Source organism: Physeter macrocephalus, chromosome 6, assembly GCF_002837175.3.
Source record: "Physeter macrocephalus isolate SW-GA chromosome 6, ASM283717v5, whole genome shotgun sequence".
NCBI lineage: Eukaryota > Metazoa > Chordata > Mammalia > Artiodactyla > Physeteridae > Physeter > Physeter macrocephalus.
In genome coordinates this window covers 87,421,769-87,435,997 of record NC_041219.1, presented here as the reverse complement: position 1 = coordinate 87,435,997, position 14,229 = coordinate 87,421,769, and the positions used below count along the sequence as shown (strand labels likewise).

The following is a 14,229-nucleotide window of genomic DNA, read 5'->3' as shown; positions in this document are numbered from 1 at the left end:
GGATCCCACATGCCGCGGAGCGGCTGGGCCCGTGAGCCATGGCCGCTGAGCCTGCGCGTCCGGAGCCTGTGCTCCGTCCGCAACGGGAGAGGCCACAACAGTGAGAGGCCCGCGTACCACAAAAAACAACAGCAACAACAACAAAAAGAATCAGGACAGTACCATTTTCACATGCAAGAAAAAGAACGATAATTCCAAAGAATCACTTACTATCCATACCATATTAAAATTTCCCAATTGTCCTAATATTTTTTAAAAATAGGTTTTCTTGATTTAACTTATGGCTCCTTCTCTTGTATTTTCTGTACACTGAAAATTAACTCTTGAGCTAGGCTGTTCAATATGGTAGCCAATAGACACATGTGGTTGTTTAAATTAGTTAAAATTAAATAAATTCAAAATCTAGTCCCTCAATTACATGCCACACATGACTACTGGCTACCTTATTGAACAGCACAGCTACAGAACAGTTCCACCATCACACCAGCTTCTATTAGATAGTGCTGGTCTGGAGGCTTGACTGGGTTTAACTGAAACATTTTTGGGCAGAATACGTCATAACTGATGCTTTATAGCTCTTACTGTATCACCCCAGGAAGCACAAAATGTCAGGTTGTCCTGTTACTGGTGATGCTAAATCGGATCGCTTGAGTACATTTTCCCCTTTACAATTAGAAAGAACTCCATAGGGCAACATAGGTCCTATTTTCTTTTTATTGGCCACCTACTATGTGACCATCATTATATGCCATAAATGATCTCTAATTCTCACATCAACCATATGAAGTATGTATCATTATCTCCATTTTACAGATGAGGAAACTGAGGCTCAGAGAGGTTAAATAACTCAACCAAAGTCTCCCATCTATTTTTTTCTTAAGATTTTTTTTACGTGGACCATTTTTAAAGTCGATATTGAATTTGTTACAATATTGCTTCTGTTTTTTTAAAAAAATATATTTATCTATTTATTTATTTATCTATTTTTGGCTGCGTTGGGTCCTCGTTGCTGTGCGTGGGCTTTCTCTAGTTGCAGCTGGTGGGGGCTACTCTTCGTTGCGGTGTGCGGGCTTCTCATTGCGATGGCTTCTCTTGTTGCGGAGCACGGGCTCTAGGCACGGGGGCTTCAGTCGTTGTGGCACACAGACTCAATAGTTGTGGCTCGCTGGCTCTAGAGAGCAGGCTCAGTAGTTGCGGCGCACGGGCTTAGTTGCTCTGCGGCATGTGGGATCTTCCCGGACCACCCCAAATCGAATCACATCAAAAGGATACAACTCCTGCTAGTGTTGGAGGGTCTTCTGCAGAGGCGGGGGGTGGCTGTGGCTCACCGTGGGAACAAGGACACTGGCAGCAGAAGTTCTGGGAAGTACTCCTTGGCGTGAGCCTTCCCAGAGTCTGCCATTGGCCCCACCAAAGAGCCGGGTAGGCTCCAGTCTCCCATCTATTAAGTAGTGAAGCTCAGGAGATGCAATGCCTTCTCACCTATAGGCTATGGCAACCCCTGGATTTCCTATTCCCTGCAAACTTTCAAGAGGATGGAGAAGTTGTTAGAGAGAGGATATCTGTGGATATAGGATTGTGGGGAGTCAGTCTAAGGAAGGTGGGCAGAGTCAGAGGAGGCTGGAATGGTTGGAACCAGGAGGGCCAATGGGCATGTATGTGGCACAGGGCAACGAGAGGCTGGGGCGCGGGGTGGAGATCTGCAGGACCGCGTGGCTGCGAACTGAAGGAAGGGGATGGAGAACAGCAGTTTTAGTTATTTGTTTACTTTTGGTATATTGTAAGTACCTAGATAGGTTATACTGTGTTCTAGGTACCCGTGAAGCACCCCATTCCAATAGAGCAGGTCTAGAAAAATGATACCATAAAGTACGGGGGTTTGCATTAAATGGAAGGGAAGAAAAGAGAAGTGAAACGCCGCAGCTGGCTGTCTTCCCCCTCCCCCCCACCCTACCCCCATAGCTGCTGTGTCTTAGGGGCAAAGGCAGGCAAATCAGCTTAGGGCAGGAGCGGGTGGGGGGGGGGGGAGTTGGTGGGAAAAGAGAATAGTGTGTCCGTGCAAAACATTCAGGAGTGGGGCTTGTGACAGGACTGACATGGGGTCACGGACTGTGTCAGCCATCTTGCCATCCCAGAGGAGGGCGTGGCTCCTGATACTTTATGTGTTTGGGGAGCTGGGCCAGCTCTTCTGAGGCCCTTTATGCCCTCATCCGCCACTCTGGGCACTGCCCACAAGGGAGCTGTGGTGCTCCCAGCCAGCCAGCTGGCCGGGTGTCCTGAGGAGAAGCCCTGTGAGTCAGGGTGCAGCTCACACACGCTTTGCCTTTTCTACCAGTATAACTCCCTATAAAAATGACACGCATAAACATGAGCTAATTACTAATGGCTGGTCTTTGCTAAGCAATTTGAAAGGAGCAGCAAGCAATTTAAAACAAGATATTAAAAAAAATTCAGATGTGACAACATTTCATTTATCTTCAGGTACTATTAATGGCTGCTCATTTTGAAGACCTAAAAAGACATTCAATCTGTAGTTTTTCTTGGAGTAAAAAAGCTTGCGGTGGGGGAAGGCAAGAGGGGAGGGGGGAAGAGTTGGCCGAATGACCACTCCGTGGTCTTGGCTCTGGCAATGGGAGCTTCATGGGAGTTAAAATTGCTTTTATGGTGAAATATACCACCCCCAAAAAAGAAAGTATAGGTGGCGTGCCTACCACCTGTAGGAAGAAATAGAACATATGTATAACTTAGGTGCTTCCTCTGAGCCTCATTCTCAGTGTACCCCCTTCCTTCCTGACCCAGGGATGGCTCCTCTCTGGGAATTTTTTTTTTTTTTTTTTTTTTTTTTTTGGTGGTATGCGGGCCTCCCTCTGTTGTGGCCTCTCCCGCTGCGGAGCACAGGCTCCGGACGCGCAGGCCCAGCGGCCATGGCTCACGGGCCCAGCCGCTCCGCGGCACGTGGGATCCTCCCAGACCGGGGCGCGAACCCGGTTCCCCTGCATCGGCAGGCGGACGCGCAACCACTGGGCCACCAGGGAAGCCCCCTCTCTGGGATTTTGTGTTGAATCATTCCCTTGCTTTTCTTTACAGTTTAAGGACCAAGGAATGCATCCCTAAACCACATATGATTTAGTTTTCCAGTTTTTGAACTTCATATAAATGGAATCATATTGTGTGTATTCCATTGTTCAATGTTGCTTCCCGTAGCTGTATTGTGTTCATTTTCACTGTGGACTGTACTCTTTGTATGAATATGTCACAGTTTATTCATCTTTCCACCCTGGTAGCCTCATGGCTGTCCCCAGAGTTTGTATTATGAACAGAGCTGCCATGAACTTGCTTTTCCATGTCTTCTGGTGTATTTGTGTAAGAGTTTTTCTAGGGTATGCGGTTATTTTTTTAAAAAATTATTCAGGTAGCATATGCTTAGTGTAGAAAACTATTTTATGAATATTCTTCCAAACTTATAACATCTTTTGATGTTCATCTTACTTCATAGTAGATACTATACTGATTGCCCAACTTTCGTTTATGCATTTAATTTTTACAATTACCCTCTGAGGCAGGTGTTATTATTCTAGTTTTACAGATGAGGACACTGAGGCCTAGAGGGTTAAGAGATTGCTCAGGTTGTGTAGTTAGAGGCAGAGCTGGCACTCAGAGCCTGGTGTGTCTGATCCCAGTGGAAGGGGTGAGTTTATCCCACTGCACTCCTACCCATCCACCCTCTGTCATCACTAAAGTATCACATGGTAGATGGTGTTTGTATAGGACACATTCATACACACTCGCTAATCCCTCCCTCCAGTACCTCTTCAGGGTCCTTCAGTGTGCTCTCAGGGTTCAGGGCCAGAGGATGAACTCACCCTTATTTGATGTGAGCTTCCAGTTCTAAGAGAAAAGCTGAACATATACCTAGATCATGAACAAAAATGCAAACCCTGCAACACACCAATGGGTACAAGTGTTTGGTTCATGGCTATATTCCAAGGGCTTGGCACATAGTAGGTGCTCAATAAATATTTCTTGAGTGAATGAAATGAATATCAGCTACATATTAAGTGCTGAGTAATGGAGCCATCAAACCTTGATGGTTAATTATGCAAAGCTTTTTGGTAAGATGCGGTGGGGACCAGATGAAGCAGACCAGAGGGCAGCCATTCCTGGGGCTAGGGATGGGGTGGGGAGAGATCCTGGCTGGGGCCTGAAGGAAAGACGCAGTGAGTGGATGTGTTCTTTACCTGAGTCCTTGACCTGAGTGATGATGGGGTGGTAGGGAAAAGCAACCAACAAAGGCAAAAATTCTGAATGCCACGGGTCAGAGTAGAGATGAGGTAGGGTTGGGGAAAGAAAGAGAGAAGTGGATGGAAGGTAGATTTCTAGATAAAAGGAGGAAGAAGATGCTTGGTGTTAGACTATTACTCTCCAGGGCCACTTGGAAGAAGGATGGAGACTGGCTGGGGAGTGAGGAGAATGGGAGGGAGGGGAGATTGAGGGAGACAGAGAGGAGAGGAGGGAAGTGGAGGACAGTGGAGGAAAAGAGGGAGAAGACCCATGGGAGAATGGTGGGGAGACACTCCAGGGGTGGAAGAGCAGAGGAGGAGGAGGTTGATGGGGGAAGGGGCACAGCACTGAGGACAAGGTGTAGACCTACCTGAAGGGGTGGGCAACCTCATCTCCAGCTCTAAAGAAATGAACCCTCATGGGGCAGAGACGTGGGCTGGGGGAGGTGCAGGGGCTCAGCCTGGTTAGTGGGAACGGACCTCACCAAGGGTGGAGCTCCTGCGTCAGGCTTCATCCTCTGCCAGACTCTCCAGTATGGCCTTTGGCCCTCCCTCCTCTGGTGAGTTCTCATGGATAACTGGCCACTGTCTCAGGCTGTCTTGGTGAGGAGGCAGAGCTCTGGCACGACCTCTTGGATACCTGCAAGCCTAGAGTGCAGTTTTGGTATCTTCCAGATGTAGAGTCCACAGGCTGCTCCCAGCCTCTAGCCGTGGAGAAGAATGGCATGGGCCCTGCTTCTGAGGTCTCTGTCTCAACTGGCTCTCTACTGTCACAGCATCTCATGATACCTTCCTCTTCTGCAAGGACCCTCAGGTGCCCCTAGCGTCCACTCTCTGAAGTATCTCCGTGTACATCTTTTTACCAACACTGTCCCTCCTGCTGCCTTACTGAAGCCTGTCCTCACCCTTTCCAGGGAGCCTTTCTTGCCTTTCTCATCAGACCAGCTGTATTGCACATTGCCTCAGAATGGGCAGTATCAGTAGGCATTGTGTCCCTGAGCATCTGATGGTAGAGCTAAAAACCAGCCCTCTTTAGACTTCTGGACTTTCACATGAACTTCTGAACTTCTGGGTCTGTCTTCCTCATCAGATCAGGAGCTCCAGAAGCCATGTCTCCTTCCTCTTCTTAGAGTTTTCCTCCCTCCCTCCAAAATTAAGACAGGGTTCAGCATATTGCAGGGACACATCAATCGCAGAATCCCTGAATCCCACAACAAGATGTTATCTTGTTTAACCCATCATCCATTTTGGGGAATCTGCCTTATAACATCCTCCAGAGGAGCAGGATGGACTGAAGGGAGTCTTGAACAAGAACTTCTCAATGTTAAAACCACCTGATTTACCCCTTCTTTCCAGGCAACCCTTGAAACAAGATCTACTTGGCTAAAAGAAGAGGCTGTGATCTCCAGATATGAAGGTCTTTCGGTTCGCCCTGTCTCCACGAACATGATAGCCACTCCAGAATAAACAGTGTTTCTCTTTTACATAAAGCTTCCCTAAATGGGAGACATAATGCAAGCTCCTTAGGAAACCATGACTACTTGACCTACTCTGGCAAGTCTTTCCTCAAATCCAACTTCTATCTTTCCAGTCGCAGTGAAAGCCTGACTTCTCTTGCTCTCTTTGGAATTCCATTATTCTTGGATGGATTATCAATGGCAAATCCCCCACTCTCACCCCCATGGTATCCCTGGGCTACTGACCAATCAGGAGTTTTCAGAATCAGGCAAAAAAGCAAGATGAATGAGCACGTCATTGATTTATGGCTGAGGACTTCCAATAAGGCCAAATAAGACATACAAATTTATCAGTTACTACAGAGAACAGACTTTTTGGACTGTCCAAGCTTTTCTTTTCATTCAGTAGTGTGGTTGCCCAAGGATTGGTGACATTTTCCCTTTGCCTAAGAGGAGAGATTCTCATTGGGCCTTCCCTGGGGCAGCTGGGCTTGAGGATGGATGTTCGATTTTGGGTTCTTTTCCAGGATAAAGGAAGTGACGATGGTCAAAGGTCTCGAGTCCTCCCTGCCCCTTGAACTGAGCCTCCATGGTAGAATAATAGTTGATAACATTTATTGAGCACTTGCTATGTGCCAGGTGTTGAGTTAAGCATTGTCCATGTATTTTTAAATTTAATCCTTCTGTTAGTCCTTTCAGATAGGCACCATCAGTGGGAATTTTACATAGGTGGTTTAGGAATGTGGGTAGGTATATTCCATCAAACCTGCTGATACAGCCACAGCAACAGCAACAATAACACGTATCTCTGTCTCCGCATCCAACCTGCCACCATAACTACAGCAGCAGCACCGATCCCGACCACTAATAAGATTACATACTTAGAGTGTGTCAGGCTCTGTTCTAAGTGCTTGACACTGATTAATTCTTTTAATCCTCATATAAACTTTATGAGGTGGGTACTGTTATCCCTATTTTACAAATCATGAAATGAGATACGGAGAGGTTAAGTAATTGCCTGAGGTTACACAGCTAGAAAGTGGCAGAGCTGGACTTTGAAACTAGGCAGTTTGGAATCTGGGTCTGTGTTCTTAACTGATAGACCATGTACTTAAACTTTTTAGTTTCAATTGGATTAAGAAGTAACTTTGCATAATGACTAAGTACACACATACATACATATCACATGCTGTTGAAACAAAAGATCCTGAAATGTTACTTTTACTACAAATGTTACACTCTAATATTTTCTACTATATTCTGCTCAACTTGATTTTGTCCTAATCTGTCTCATTAAAATGCTGGTTGTGGGGCTTCCCTGGTGGCGCAGTGGTTGCGCGTCCACCTGCCGATGCAGGGGAGCCGGGTTCGCGCCCCGGCCTGGGGGGATCCCGCGTGCCGCGGAGCGGCTGGGCGTGATGGCAGGGGGCTGGATGCTCTCCTTATATGTCTCTATCTAGAATGATTCTCTGGTATTCTGAGCCAAATGCTATAAAGATTTATAACAGCTGTGTCTACTCCAGTCCTTCTGGGCCCTGGAGAAAACATGGAGACTGGAGGTGAACTCTAGACAGGCTCTCCTTGGTTGGGGCCTTGCTGGAAATGGCTGGGCATTCCTGAGGCCATTGAGCCCGTGTGTGCCCCCTTAGGCCTCATGGAAGGCTCTGAGGGAGGGATTGGCTTCTCTCAGCATACGTTGACAAAGAAGGTCTAATAAGTGGCCTAGGGACTGGTCTGTGTGCAAGTGAAGGTAGGCAAGTGTGTATGTGAGCACGTGTGAGTATGTGTGAGATTGTGGATGGGAAGGCCAGCATGTGAGTGCACAGTGTGTACGTGTGTGTGTGTGTGTGTGTGTAAGAGAGAATACGTTGATGGGTGTAGGTGAGGGATTTGGGAGCAGGTGTGCTTGTGTGTATGATTAAGTGAGAGACTGTGTAAGTGTGGGGCTTTGGTGGTGCAGAAAGAGGCCGTCAGTGTGAGGGAAATCACCAAGCGCGCCTCAAGTTCCACACCTTCTGCTGATCTCACACTTCCCCAGCGTTCCGGGACACCACGGACAGCGGCATGATTTCATCAAATGGGGCGGGACAGGAGGAGCCGCAGCCCCGCCTCTCCCCGCCCTCCATTCCAACCTGAGTCACTGCCCCCCCATCCTCCAAACCCTGAGCTTTGCCAGCTGTGTATAGGGAGGTTGGCGGTGGGTGGGGGAGGTCAGCTGGCGATTTGAAGTCAACAATTGTGTATTTTAGGGTAAAGGCTAGAAACATCTGGTCGCATCTGGCCTCCAATTAAGCACATTAAGGAAGAAGCAACAGCAGCTAAACAGCCCAAGCCTATAAAAACGTCTAAATGCTCGTAACCCGTGGATGCGTCAGGCTCCCCACATATATAAAAGGTCCAACGATGTCCAAGAAGTAAACACCTTCGTCCACTGTGCCCTCCATCAGGCCGTCTTCCTCCTCAGAGCATCCCGTGCCCCAAAGAAGCATCATGACCTGCGGATCAGGATTCGGCGGCCGCGCCTTCAGCTGCGTCTCAGCCTGCGGGCCCCGGCCCGTCCGCTGCTGCATCACGGCCGCCCCCTACCGCGGCATCTCCTGCTACCGCGGCCTCACCGGGGGCTTCGGCAGCCGCAGCCTCTGAGGGGACTTCCGCGCCGGCTCCCGCGGCCGCAGCTTCGGGTACCGCTCTGGCGGCGTGTGCGGCCCCAGCCCGCCCTGCATCACCACCGTGTCGGTCAACGAGAGCCTCCTCGCGCCCCTCAACCCCAACGCGCAGTGTGTGAAGCATGAGGAGAAGGAGCAGATCAAGTGTCTCAACGACAGGTTTGCTGCCTTCATCGACAAGGTGGGTGTCCTTGATCACACCCTTCCTGAACCTTCCCTTCCTGGGTAGGCACTGAAGGGGTAGTCGGGGGGCAGGAGAGATGTGGTGCCCATGAGATCCCAGTCTAATGGAGGAGATGGGCACATATCCAGGGCACAGAAAGATCAGAGAGATGAGTCTAGAGCAGGGGCTCCTGATTAGGCAATTGTTATTATATACAACCTCTGTCCAGACGGGCAGGGTCCCCATAGACAGACAAGGACAAGGTTTGGAACCGCATGGCAGACGAAGAAGGCCATACATGCAAACAAGAAATGCACAAAAGATACAGGAAGAGGACCACAGGTCAGCCTTTGGGGGGGTGTCCTTGATCACACCTTTCCTGAACCCACCCATGCTCAATTCAGGCTGGGCACTGATGGGGGAGTCAGAGGCAAAAAGACCTCTACTTGGCTCCTGACCACATGCCACCTAGGCTCAGCACGACAGGATAACTCAGTTCACCTGAGCAGGGACTGATCTTTCCCAGCCCCTTGCTCTCGCCCCTAAGTTGGAAAATCCAAACATAGATCCCAATCCCGAAGTCCAGAAGTTGCCTCGTCTCCCACAGCGCCCTCTGTGTAATCTCCGCTGAGCTCCTGGTTTGGGAGTTTACCTTAAAGCAATCAGCGCGCTCCCCCATCCCCCCAGGCCCCAGGTAGGCTTTGGGGCAGTGGGGAGCCATCTGACCCGTCCTCCCACCCTGGGCGGCAGGTGCGCTTCCTGGAGCAGCAGAACAAGCTGCTGGAGACCAAGCTGCAGTTCTACCAGAACCGCCAGTGCTGCGAGAGCAACCTGGAGCCCCTGTTCCAGCGCTACATCCAGGCGCTGAGGCGGGAGGCCGAGCGTGTGGAGGCCGACAGCGGGAGGCTGGCCTCGGAGCTCAGCCACGTGCAGGAGGTGCTGGAGGGCTACAAGGAGAAGTGAGTGCGGTCAGGGATGATGCTGGGCACAGGAATGGACTTGAGTTAAAGCCTATTGGATGAGACTGGAGAAGCACTTCCGAGAAGGGCCAGGGACCTTGCAGGGCAGGTGGAGGGTGTGCAGCAGGATCTTCACATCAGGCAGTCACGGATCAGACGCCTGAGAGTAGGGCCGTGATTCCCCAGGAGGTCTCTCTCTGCTCCTTCAGACTTCACTTCTTGGAGCCTGATCACCCAGCAGCTGCGCCCTGCGGCCTGTTGGGGGGGGGCTTCTGCAGTCTCCCAAGCCATCTCCTCCCGCCTCTCAGGCTCCCACCTGTAGCACCTGGATGTGATATGAGTGCCAGCGTCGCTCAGAGCTGCCAGGCCCTGGGGCTGCTGGTGTCCCACCGTCTAGGGTGCGGAGTGCTGGGGGCCCCTGGGACTCATAGGCCCTCCCACAGCTGAGCTAGGATGGACACCCAGGAGAGCGGAGGCTGCAGTGCCCCACACGTGCTGCTGACCACTCCTAGCATGGGGCTGCTGCTGAGTCCTTATTCTCCTCCAGACGTGACCTCAGAGCAGCTTTGGGAACAGGGCTGTGAGGTCCCAGAAGAGTAGCCCCCTGGAGCCCTCAATTCAAATTGGAGAGAGAATCACAAACACACCCCAAATGTGTGTGTGTGTGTGTGTGTGTAAGAGAGAATACGTTGATGGGTGTAGGTGAGGGATTTGGGAGCAGGTGTGCTTGTGTGTATGATTAAGTGAGAGACTGTGTAAGTGTGGGGCTTTGGTGGTGCAGAAAGAGGCCGTCAGTGTGAGGGAAATCACCAAGCGCGCCTCAAGTTCCACACCTTCTGCTGATCTCACACTTCCCCAGCGTTCCGGGACACCACGGACAGCGGCATGATTTCATCAAATGGGGCGGGACAGGAGGAGCCGCAGCCCCGCCTCTCCCCGCCCTCCATTCCAACCTGAGTCACTGCCCCCCCATCCTCCAAACCCTGAGCTTTGCCAGCTGTGTATAGGGAGGTTGGCGGTGGGTGGGGGAGGTCAGCTGGCGATTTGAAGTCAACAATTGTGTATTTTAGGGTAAAGGCTAGAAACATCTGGTCGCATCTGGCCTCCAATTAAGCACATTAAGGAAGAAGCAACAGCAGCTAAACAGCCCAAGCCTATAAAAACGTCTAAATGCTCGTAACCCGTGGATGCGTCAGGCTCCCCACATATATAAAAGGTCCAACGATGTCCAAGAAGTAAACACCTTCGTCCACTGTGCCCTCCATCAGGCCGTCTTCCTCCTCAGAGCATCCCGTGCCCCAAAGAAGCATCATGACCTGCGGATCAGGATTCGGCGGCCGCGCCTTCAGCTGCGTCTCAGCCTGCGGGCCCCGGCCCGTCCGCTGCTGCATCACGGCCGCCCCCTACCGCGGCATCTCCTGCTACCGCGGCCTCACCGGGGGCTTCGGCAGCCGCAGCCTCTGCGGGGACTTCCGCGCCGGCTCCCGCGGCCGCAGCTTCGGGTACCGCTCTGGCGGCGTGTGCGGCCCCAGCCCGCCCTGCATCACCACCGTGTCGGTCAACGAGAGCCTCCTCGCGCCCCTCAACCTGGAGATCGACCCCAACGCGCAGTGTGTGAAGCATGAGGAGAAGGAGCAGATCAAGTGTCTCAACGACAGGTTTGCTGCCTTCATCGACAAGGTGGGTGTCCTTGATCACACCCTTCCTGAACCTTCCCTTCCTGGGCAGGCACTGAAGGGGTAGTCGGGGGGCAGGAGAGATGTGGTGCCCATGAGATCCCAGTCTAATGGAGGAGATGGGCACATATCCAGGGCACAGAAAGATCAGAGAGATGAGACTAGAGCAGGGGCTCCTGATTAGGCAATTGTTATTATATACAACCTCTGTCCAGACGGGCAGGGTCCCCATAGACAGACAAGGACAAGGTTTGGAACCGCATGGCAGACGAAGAAGGCCATACATGCAAACAAGAAATGCACAAAAGATACAGGAAGAGGACCACAGGTCAGCCTTTGGGGGGGTGTCCTTGATCACACCTTTCCTGAACCCACCCATGCTCAATTCAGGCTGGGCACTGATGGGGGAGTCAGAGGCAAAAAGACCTCTACTTGGCTCCTGACCACATGCCACCTAGGCTCAGCACGACAGGATAACTCAGTTCACCTGAGCAGGGACTGATCTTTCCCAGCCCCTTGCTCTCGCCCCTAAGTTGGAAAATCCAAACATAGATCCCAATCCCGAAGTCCAGAAGTTGCCTCGTCTCCCACAGCGCCCTCTGTGTAATCTCCGCTGAGCTCCTGGTTTGGGAGTTTACCTTAAAGCAATCAGCGCGCTCCCCCATCCCCCCAGGCCCCAGGTAGGCTTTGGGGCAGTGGGGAGCCATCTGACCCGTCCTCCCACCCTGGGCGGCAGGTGCGCTTCCTGGAGCAGCAGAACAAGCTGCTGGAGACCAAGCTGCAGTTCTACCAGAACCGCCAGTGCTGCGAGAGCAACCTGGAGCCCCTGTTCCAGCGCTACATCCAGGCGCTGAGGCGGGAGGCCGAGCGTGTGGAGGCCGACAGCGGGAGGCTGGCCTCGGAGCTCAGCCACGTGCAGGAGGTGCTCCCCCAGGCCCCAGGTAGGCTTTGGGGCAGTGGGGAGCCATCTGACCCGTCCTCCCACCCTGGGCGGCAGGTGCGCTTCCTGGAGCAGCAGAACAAGCTGCTGGAGACCAAGCTGCAGTTCTACCAGAACCGCCAGTGCTGCGAGAGCAACTTGGAGCCCCTGTTCCAGTGCTACATCCAGACGCTGAGGCAGGAGGCTGAGCGTGTGGAGCCGACAGCGGGAGGCTGGCCTCGGAGCTCAGCCACGTGCAGGAGGTGCTGGAGGGCTACAAGGAGAAGTGAGTGCGGTCAGGGATGATGCTGGGCACAGGAATGGACTTGAGTTAAAGCCTATTGGATGAGACTGGAGAAGCACTTCCGAGAAGGGCCAGGGACCTTGCAGGGCAGGTGGAGGGTGTGCAGCAGGATCTTCACATCAGGCAGTCACGGATCAGACGCCTGAGAGTAGGGCCGTGATTCCCCAGGAGGTCTCTCTCTGCTCCTTCAGACTTCACTTCTTGGAGCCTGATCACCCAGCAGCTGCGCCCTGCGGTCTGTGGGGGGGGGGCTTCTGCAGTCTCCCAAGCCATCTCCTCCCGCCTCTCAGGCTCCCACCTGTAGCACCTGGATGTGATATGAGTGCCAGCGTCGCTCAGAGCTGCCAGGCCCTGGGGCTGCTGGTGTCCCACCGTCTAGGGTGCGGAGTGCTGGGGGCCCCTGGGACTCATAGGCCCTCCCACAGCTGAGCTAGGATGGACACCCAGGAGAGCGGAGGCTGCAGTGCCCCACACGTGCTGCTGACCACTCCTAGCATGGGGCTGCTGCTGAGTCCTTATTCTCCTCCAGACGTGACCTCAGAGCAGCTTTGGGAACAGGGCTGTGAGGTCCCAGAAGAGTAGCCCCCTGGAGCCCTCAATTCAAATTGGAGAGAGAATCACAAACACACCCCAAATCCAACCACAGAGGACCCCAGCAGGGCTGCCAGGGGGCGGGCTTGTTGGCAGGTCCCTAACATTGCCTCCTTCACTGGTATGAAGTGGAGGGGGTTCTGGGGACACCTGCCCTGCCATGACATCCCTTTCTGCCCTCTTCTGCCTCAGGTACGAGGCGGAAGTCGCTCTGAGAGCGACAGCGGAGAATGAGTTTGTGGCTCTGAAGGAGGTGAGTAACGTGGGATCGGGAAGCAGAGACACGAGGGATCTCAGAATGACAGGCTCTTGTTGGGGAGACCCATGGTCTCAACCTCAGTGCGGGGTGCAGTGACCTTGTCAAGTCAGGATGGGAAATCCCCAGAGAGTAGGTCATGAAAGGCACATGTTGGGCTTTGAGAAGGGCAATAACCTTGGAATATCCACTAGCACCCTGCCCTGAAGCAGGGGGATGGCTGAGTTGACCTCTGGATGTTCTGTGCTGCTTCAGAGGTGATGGTCTGTGGCTGGGGTCCCATGGAGGCATGGCAGCTTCAGTCTCTCTGGTGAGGGACGGTGTCCTGTCTAGTGCTGCAGGAAGTCTGATTAAGAAGAGGGGCACAGTCTCAGGATCTGGGGGAGGATGGAGCAGAGCCAGGAGAGGCCAGGTGGAGTCTTGGAGGACTGCTGGGGGACAGGGAAGTGTCAAGGTGGCTGAGTGAGGGAGCCTGTCTGGCAGGCTTCCTGGTACAGGGGAGGGTAAGAAGGAGAGCTGGGTGGTAGGAGGTCTCGGGTGGGAGGAGTGAAAGGCTGGTGACCCATCTGCAAGGCACGAGGGGTTTGTTCTTAGAAGGGGAGGAGGGCGTGAGGTGCCTCTGGGGAAGGGCAGAGGCTATGGAGATGGGCCGGGGATAGGAGCACTGGGAACCCTTTCCCCCTCACCTCCGTGTAACGGGTGAAGAGAGAGAGGGATTTGGGGGTGGCGATCACCAGAGGTCCTCTGAACTCAAAGACTCCCCACCTTCCCAGGATGTGGACTGCGCCTACCTCTGCAAGTCAGACCTGGAGGCCAACTCAGAGGCCCTGATTCAGGAGATCGACTTCCTGCGGCGACTGTATGAGGAGGTGAGGGGTTGTGGTCCAGGCAGAAAACCAGCAGCTGGCCTGGAAGAGAGGGCGTTGGTCTGGGATCGGAGTGGGACCGGGGGTGGGGC

General features: G+C 52.7%; 3 protein-coding genes across 4 annotated transcripts in view; all 3 read left to right on the top strand.

Annotated features, from left to right (window-relative positions):
- LOC102990668 (keratin, type II cytoskeletal 7) overlaps positions 1 to 8,119 on the top strand; it is a 31,101-nt gene extending 22,982 nt beyond the window's left edge. Inside the window, exon 8 of one of the 2 annotated variants that reach the window (XM_055085621.1) lies at positions 7,987 to 8,119. In XM_055085621.1, the coding sequence (XP_054941596.1) occupies positions 7,987 to 8,029 (43 nt within the window). In that variant the 3' untranslated portion in view covers positions 8,030 to 8,119. Of the gene's footprint in view, positions 1 to 5,636; positions 6,410 to 7,986 lie in introns of those variants that run through there. The other variant, XM_055085622.1, reaches the window with a different exon arrangement.
- Positions 8,120 to 8,227: 108 nt separating this feature from the next.
- LOC114486492 (keratin, type II cuticular Hb1-like) lies at positions 8,228 to 9,529 on the top strand. Its single transcript, XM_055085628.1, is given in 2 exon segments — positions 8,228 to 8,584; positions 9,317 to 9,529. Coding segments are annotated over 2 exon segments (570 nt in total).
- Positions 9,530 to 10,501: 972 nt separating this feature from the next.
- Positions 10,502 to 14,229, top strand: part of LOC102991235 (keratin, type II microfibrillar, component 7C-like) — a 20,530-nt gene continuing 16,802 nt past the window's right edge. The window contains exons 1-5 of the mRNA XM_028491504.2: positions 10,502 to 11,205; positions 11,938 to 12,123; positions 12,384 to 12,406; positions 13,208 to 13,268; positions 14,045 to 14,140. Of these exons, the coding sequence (XP_028347305.1) occupies positions 10,837 to 11,205; positions 11,938 to 12,123; positions 12,384 to 12,406; positions 13,208 to 13,268; positions 14,045 to 14,140 (735 nt within the window). The 5' untranslated portion in view covers positions 10,502 to 10,836. The remainder of the gene's footprint in view (positions 11,206 to 11,937; positions 12,124 to 12,383; positions 12,407 to 13,207; positions 13,269 to 14,044; positions 14,141 to 14,229) is intronic.